This window comes from Cariama cristata, unplaced genomic scaffold, assembly GCF_000690535.1.
Source record: "Cariama cristata isolate BGI_N322 unplaced genomic scaffold, ASM69053v1 scaffold14848, whole genome shotgun sequence".
NCBI lineage: Eukaryota > Metazoa > Chordata > Aves > Cariamiformes > Cariamidae > Cariama > Cariama cristata.
The window spans coordinates 19,038-26,371 of NW_009629527.1; the positions used below are offsets into that span (position 1 = coordinate 19,038).

At 47.3% G+C, this 7,334-nt stretch overlaps 1 protein-coding gene across 1 annotated transcript in view; it reads right to left on the reverse strand.

Moving 5' to 3' along the window:
- The window catches only part of SLC16A4 (solute carrier family 16, member 4), a 14,393-nt gene that overhangs the window by 5,748 nt on the left and 1,311 nt on the right, over positions 1-7,334 (reverse strand). The window contains exons 2-6 of the mRNA XM_009705196.1: positions 6,613-6,756; positions 5,971-6,132; positions 4,916-5,464; positions 3,357-3,568; positions 2,500-2,593 (exon numbers count right to left, since the gene is read on the reverse strand). Coding sequence (XP_009703498.1) covers positions 2,500-2,593; positions 3,357-3,568; positions 4,916-5,464; positions 5,971-6,132; positions 6,613-6,756 — 1,161 coding nt within the window. The remainder of the gene's footprint in view (positions 1-2,499; positions 2,594-3,356; positions 3,569-4,915; positions 5,465-5,970; positions 6,133-6,612; positions 6,757-7,334) is intronic.

A 7,334-nucleotide genomic window follows, 5' to 3' on the forward strand; every position in this document is an offset into this window, starting at 1 on the left:
GCTGAATTAGAAGCTTATGGTGTGCAAACTTCAGCAAAGCAGCAGTTTTGTAAGCGATGCTGGTAAATCCCTGGCACCGAAGTGGTCCAAGCTAAACAGCCACGGCACCCAGTCGTGGTTGGGCTGTTTGAGTTGTGCTGCCGATCTGCAATCAGAAGTTTTGTTTATTCCTGATGCCCTAAGTAGCAATACCTCGTGTGAAGATGCAGGTAAAATGTAAAGGAGAGCATCTAACTGTCCGTGCCAGCACCGCTTTCAGATGACTCCAGCCTCTCCCCTTTCACCACCCAAATTTGCCGGCGCTGGTGTTTGCGTGCTGGTTGCTGCAATCTGTTTTGTAATTTTGGATTACACAGTTTGTTTTATTTCTTTGGCAGTTTGAGTTAGTGATTCGTACTGCTCATGGAAAGAATATGTACTCTTCTCTCCTTAGCTTGCTTGCGGCTTGCCAAAATAATGTTTGTTCTGTCTTGGTCTGTTTTGGTTGTTTGTTTTTCAGCGTGGCAGAGCCATCCAGCAGTGCTGGCAGATGAGGAGCTGTGAAGGAGCCTTCACACTTTTCACCCGGGGCTTTCAGTCGGGCCGGCTGCCTCCGGATTTAAGGGCTTTTAGTTAAACAGATTTGCAGGTAAGTCACCTTTTCGTCGCGTTGCGATTAGGCTTTGTTCTAGTATGCAAAATAAGCGTTTTTAACCTTTGCTGTTCGCATTATGCCTTGGGTTTGACTGCATAAAAATACTTGAGTTTTTATGAAATTGTAATTCCGAAGTCAAGGTTTTAGGGAGGTCAGCAGCAGGCAGAGGCACTAAACCCCAGGGTCTCACGTAGCGTATAAATCCTGTTCTGGGTTCTGCAAGGAGCTGATGCTTTTGGACACTTGGAGTCAATCAGTAGCTTCTGGTCCTATTCAGTTTTCACGCTTAATACAGCTATATTGGAATAGAAAATTGCAGATTTATCTTGGATCACAAACCTAGATCCTGAACTCTGAATTGTTTCTCCCTCACTCTGCCTACAGTGAAACGGATCAGTGAGAATTTTGCTTCTTGGCTTTATTTGGCCTTTATTTATCCCACCAGTATTAAGATGACTGATTTCTGGGGGGAGGCTTTTTGCAGGAAACCTGCTTGCTTTACAAAATCCAGAAGTGTTCACGCGGTGAGTGGTTAGCACCTTCAGAAAGCAAAAGGCTTCCAATTAGGAAAAATATAGCGGAAGGGGACGAAAGTAACTGCTGTCTTAGCATGTATGATGCATGGATAAGAGAGAGCCAAGTTATTTAGCTCTTTTCATACTGTATGTTACCGTGTCGGGGAATTTACTGCGATGGTTGTACAGGAATTGCTTTCTGGTGGACATACATCTTGTATCAGCAGAAGAGATCTTCCCCGATATAGGCTATGGATCACCGTGACAGTGTAAAGCACACTGTCAATGAAACGCTTTAGCTGCTCAAAATTGCATCCATATACAGAGTTTTACCAACCTAGAAATATTGATTAGGGAAATCAATTTTTTGACATCCTCGCGGTACAGCAGCGTTGCTAAAACTTTGCACGGAGCTGGTATTTCCAGAATCCTCGGCAGCTTCAAGCAAAGTGTGTCTGCAGGCATGGGGCAGCTGCTAGCGGAGGGCAGGAAGCACTAAATGAAGAACAAGTTGCCAGGTTTTATTCGGGATACATTTGCTAGGTGAGTGACGGGACATCGTTCACGCTGGTATTTGACCTTGCAGCTTTTTCGAGTTCGTTTGCATCGTGAGGACCTGGGAAGAGCTCAGATCCTGTTTTCCAGCCATGAGGTATGGCTTAAAGGGTCATCAGGGAAAGGAAGAGCTTTGTCCTGGCCAAGATGTTTGGAGAGGAACAAGTCCCTTGCTCGTAAGCAGAGACTGGAGACTCACTTGTAAGCGTTTGAAATCTGCCAGGTACTCAAAACTGCCTTGGTTTTCTGGCAGAGGGAGAAGAGGAAAGGCTTTTCATCCTCCTTATCTTTGGGCCCAGGAGCTCTTGTGCCTGAGCTATGTAATCCCCTTCAAAACAAGAGATTAACGAGGCTTCTCCTTATGTTTCAGTGCGTCTTCCTGGTGGGACTGCTGCTGAGCCCGTCCTCGCTTTACCTTCCTCTCCTTATCTCCCCCCTAGTCCCCCTCGTCCAAGTTCAGTGTTATAATGCCCTGTTGGGGGTAAAATCCGTGGTAATGTGGTTGTTACTCTGCTGCCGTGGTCAGGGTTAAAATTTGCAGGTGGGGTTTAGCCTCCTTTTTTTTTTGTTTTCCCACACAGCTGTCAAACTGCCAGTTGGGTTTTGGAAATTTGTGAGTGAAATATTGCCTGTGTATGAAGATAAATTTCTGAAATATGGTTGTGGTTTTTTTTTCCCCCCACTGAGACAGAAAAACCATCCTTGGGTGCATATGGGTAGGAGAGTTGAACCAGCAGTACCTTTTATCACTGCATGTCTGCGGTGGGTATATATTATATTTAACGTAAGAGTTACCTGCTAGAGGAGGGCCGCCGATGGCTGCTATCCCAGCAAAGAAGGCAGCAAACCCCAAGTAGCTGTGAAGTTTTTGCACACCCACAAGATCTACCTGTTTGTAAAACCAAATGGATAATTATTGATTGAGTTCATGTGAATGCGCAAGCACAAGAGATCTTCTTTATTTATTTTTTTCTTTCCCCTGGGGAGTTTCCTCTTCAGCTGCAGTTTTGAAAGGACTTTGCACCTGTAGGTCCGATCCAGCCTGGAATCTGCTCGCCTCTTTAAGGCCAGCATGGAAATTCCTGGGATGCGAGATGCTTTTCTGCCTCCCAGCTGCTTGGGCATCTCCCAAAACTGCTAAGACTTTGAGGAAGGTGTTTTAAACTCTGAATTCTTGCGCAGAAAGAAATGCCAGATTATAATGATGCCTCCCTATCCGGCTCCTGCCGTAACTGGTCTGGGCGTGTTATAGATAATTCTGGGACTGGGGGCAGATCTGCACAACCCTCTGTTTTAGGGTTGGGAAATGAATGGGATTCATCCTGATTCCTGGGAGCTGGAGCAGCCTCCTTCAGAAAGCAAGATGTGGAAGGCAATTAGCACAGGCAGGTCATTGAAAATCTGCAGTAAACTCTCAGTGCTTCTGTTGCAGCTGGGCTGTGGATACCAGTAAGTGGGTTGGAGAGGAGATTTGGGGCTCACCAGTGGCTCAGACTGGGAAGGCTGTGGTGGGGAGAGCGCTCTCATGCAGCTCTGCAACAGCCCAGGGTAATTCAGCTTTATAAAAGGGTTTTCAGATCATTTTGGAAAAGAGTTGGAAATGACACATACTACATTTTTTTTTTTTTTTTTAAATGAAATATCCTACTCACCAGCACAGGGAGGACCAGAGCCATGAATCCACCGCAGAAAACGGCGAAGGCCACCACGTAGGTCATGAGTAACGAGAAGGTGGTGGCCAGAGGACAGAGCAGGTTCGTGATGCCGCCGAGGAGAAGGTAAGCCACGTGGTAGTGATACTTCTTGGTCCAGTTCTGGTCGGCAACCCAGCCCGAGAGCAGCTGGCTGACCGTCTCCGTGATGCCTGGAGGGAAGAGAAGTTCACCAGAGCCTCAGAGAAGACTTTATTTTTATTTGGTTTTATTGCTATTTGGTACTGCGTTGCTCTGAAACGCATCCCAATTCCACCTGCCGCTCGCTGTAAGAACGTGACCACAACGGGCTGAAATGCTGGGAAGTTACGGGAAGGCGTTTTTAGGCTGTTGTAAAATTCATGCTGGGTGGGGTTTTTTTGTTGTTTTGTGGTTTTGTTTTTTTTTTTCTTTACCTTGGTGCCTGCGATTGCCAAGTGCCTGTGGGTGCACCAAAGCGGTCTGTAAAAATTCAATTAAGAGCTGTGCACTCAGCGGAAAACTCTGAAATGCCCTTCAGTAAAAATGGGAAAGATAAGCTTGCTGTTTGATCTCTTTTTCAAGATAGAGAAAAAGCAGAATGTTAAGAAGAAATATGCTTATGAGATTTTAATTTTTATAAAGAAGCAAAGGACAGAAGCCCAGCCTTTTTTTTTAAAGGCTCGGCAAACTTTTGATACTTGGTTTTTACATTTCTCGATACGTTTTTATGAACTAAAGATCAGAGGAGTGCTCGCTGTCAGCTAATATCTTGCTGACCACTGCGTCCCTCCTACTCTTAATTCAAAATGTCAGATTAATTGCTGCGCTCTCCTTCCAGATGCCTTTACAGCATACGTCATTTCTAAATATTATACAGCAGTGTAGAAGTAAAATTTATTTTTTTATACAATAAAATACTTCATGATGACTGAGGTTGGAGCTGCTTTCTTAACTCGATGCGACTTTAGTGTTAATCCCTGCTTATCAGACATGGGTTTGGGGGTTGGGGGTTGTTTTTCCTGCCCCTTGGAGGCGATTGTGCCAAATCCCAATGGCTAGATCCAAGTTAATGTTTGTTTGGTTGGTTGTTTTCTCCCTAGTGTTGAATTTTTCTCTCTCTGCACACATTCCTGGGTCAAACTGGAGGTCTTTGGATGCTGAGTGATTCTGGATTTCTGGGGCTTGTGGGTTTGAGCAAAGCAAGGATCGTGGTGGGAAGGCTTTAGGAGGACAGATAGCACCTATGTAATTGGAAACTTGGGTTTGTTTGGTGCAGCGAGGAGGGGGGATCATCTAGCTTAGGTTGAGAGAACCACCCACCATGTGAGAGCGACTTGGTACATGTACAGAAGGCGACGCTATATATACAGAAGGGGGATAAGGGCTGTGAGCTAAACCTCTTCCAAGAAGATTTATTCTAGGACATATTTGAGACTATTTCTTGGCAGGGTTTGTGTTGCTTTTCTTTCCTATTTTGGTATCTTTGTAATTATAAATGGGTTTAAAGGATTTTTTTATTTTATTTTTTTTTTGCCTACCAGCCACTGAAATGAGGTAAGAGGCATCCATGCTGCTTATGCCCAGCGTCCTGGCTCTTGCTACCAGGTGGAAGGTGGGCACGAAGTAAGCCAAGTGGCTGAACAAAAAAGACCACGTGAAAATGCAGAAGACGGGATCCTTCAGTGGGGAGAAGTCAAGGAGAGGCTGTGAATTTTCTTTTTCGATCGGTGGAAGGGATTTGTAGCTTCTCTTGCCCTCGGTGGCTATTTCTGGCAAGCAGCTGTCCGTGGCGGGTTTCTCGAGCCTTTCTAAAGCCGATGGATTTACTGGACCAGAGACATCTCTGCCACGGGACGTTTTGAGTCCCTCCGTGGTGGGAAGGTCCTGTGTGCTGTGGAGCTGTATGTCCCTGTGAGAGGTTTCATCTAAGCATCCATCGAGGGCTTCTGGATCCTTCTTTGCCACTGAAGACCCATGGTCTTGATTTTTAGCGGAGGAGCGTTGAGGCGAGTGAGTGCTGACGGGTCGCAGCAGCATGCTGGAAGGCACGAGGTTTAACATGATGCCTCCAAAAATCAGGAGAGTACCTGAGGGAAGGCAGAAGATGCTTTTTTCTTGACACGGCAAGGGAGGAGCAGTAGGAAATTATCTTTCTAGAACAGGGTGTAGTTTGCATTGAACATGGAGAAAGCTCGGCCATGAGGAGGAGGTATCTTACAGTAGTTTTTATTCCACTTTTTCTAGCTGGAAGTCCCTTTTGCTGTGATGCATGCAACAAATCCGGAGCTACCTCAGGGATCTGGGAGTTTTTCTTGTTTTCCCTCATTAGAAGTCCATTCAAGATGGCCTGAAACAGCGCAGTAAAAGTAGGGGTTTTCGGTTTTGGTTTTGGAGGTCTCTGTTTTGACTCTGACTTAGCTTTAATGACTGATTAAGTGTTTAATCATTAACAAGGTGTCCCCAAACTATCCTAGAAGAGTTGCTCCTCGGTGCATCCAATTTGAATTTTTAAAAAGAGCCACTTATCCTGCCCAGATATCCTCAAATGCCCTCTTCATGCTGATGAACTTGAATAAACAGGAGATGCTCTCACCTTGCCAACCATAAAAATCGATGAGAAGTTGAGTGAACGGTGCTATTAGAAAGGTCAGCCCCATCCCGGAGCGGGCGATGGCGTTGGAGAAAGCCAGCCGGGTCCTGCAGCGCTTGGCCGTCATCACCGCGGCCGCCTGGTAAAGGCAGGCGAACCCCATACCTGCGGGAAGGGAAAGAAAGAAAGAGATCCATGCCCCAAAAGTGATTGCTTCCTATCGTGAGCTTTAGGGATTCAAAGTCATGCTATCCCAAGCTCGTTGTCCCCGTAGCGGAGCTATGGGTTCACGGGCTGAAAGTGGGGGGACTTCTGCTGTTGCAGTCAGTGGAGAACAAGATTTCACGGGTGGTGGTTAGTGTCTGGGGGTTTTGAGGCTGTGTAGTTTTAGTAAGGGATTTTAAAAGGCCGGGATTTGTGTTGGGGCCAGAAAAAAAGCAAGGTTAGTTGGGACTAGCGTGTTGAAACTGGTATTTTATGCTCCCGAGGATGAAGCTTTGAGGTTTCACACAACATCTCCTAGAAAGGAGCTGGGGATGCTTTACAATTGAAGGAACTGCCTGGTTGAATGTTAAAAGGAGTTGCTTTTACTCATCGCGCACAGGAAAAAAATCTCTGCCCGACTGCGAGTGGCAGGCTGCTCACCCAGGAGAAGTCCCATGGAGACGCAGAGGAAGGGGACGCTGGTGGCCTGCGTGCTGAGCAGGCAGCCCCCTCCCACCAAGGCAGCCCCGATGATGGAGGTCGGCCGCTCGCCCAGCCTCCTGCAGACCACGGCCACGAGCGGGGCTGGAAGGGAAAAGAGGGAGACATCTCAGGCCGAAGATGATGAATGATGCTCTGTAGGGCTTGGGGACTTGTATGGGGGTCAGTGCGTCTGGTGTGCTGGGAAGCGGTCTGTGTGCCGCCTTGGGAGTGATGAGAAATTTGGGGTGGGTTAATATTTGGGAGAGGGGCCAAGAGCCCTTGCCTCGTACCCTGGGAGCTCAGGGGATGGGGCAGGGCAAGGAGTCAAAGCCCAAACTTTCAGATGTCCTGAGCCGGCTTCCTGATGCACCCCGTGCTCAGCGGCCGTGAATTATTCAGCAGCTGGCTTCCTCGGAGGCAATAATATTGGTGTTAGGGGTGAGGCTTTGCTCTGAAGGTGTATAATAAACCTGTTACAGCGAGGTGTCGTGGCACGCGATCCCCATCCTTGGACCACGCTCCTGCTAAGACAAGCGTTGGTGTCCAGCTTGCAGCAGTCTGGGGTGGAAATGGGACCCACGGAGCATCCTCGGTGCCCCTTGTATCAAAGCAAATGGGCTTGAGGTTGAAGCATGCCCCAGTCCTTAGGGATGCTGGCTCACCTCCTAAGAAGCGCAGGG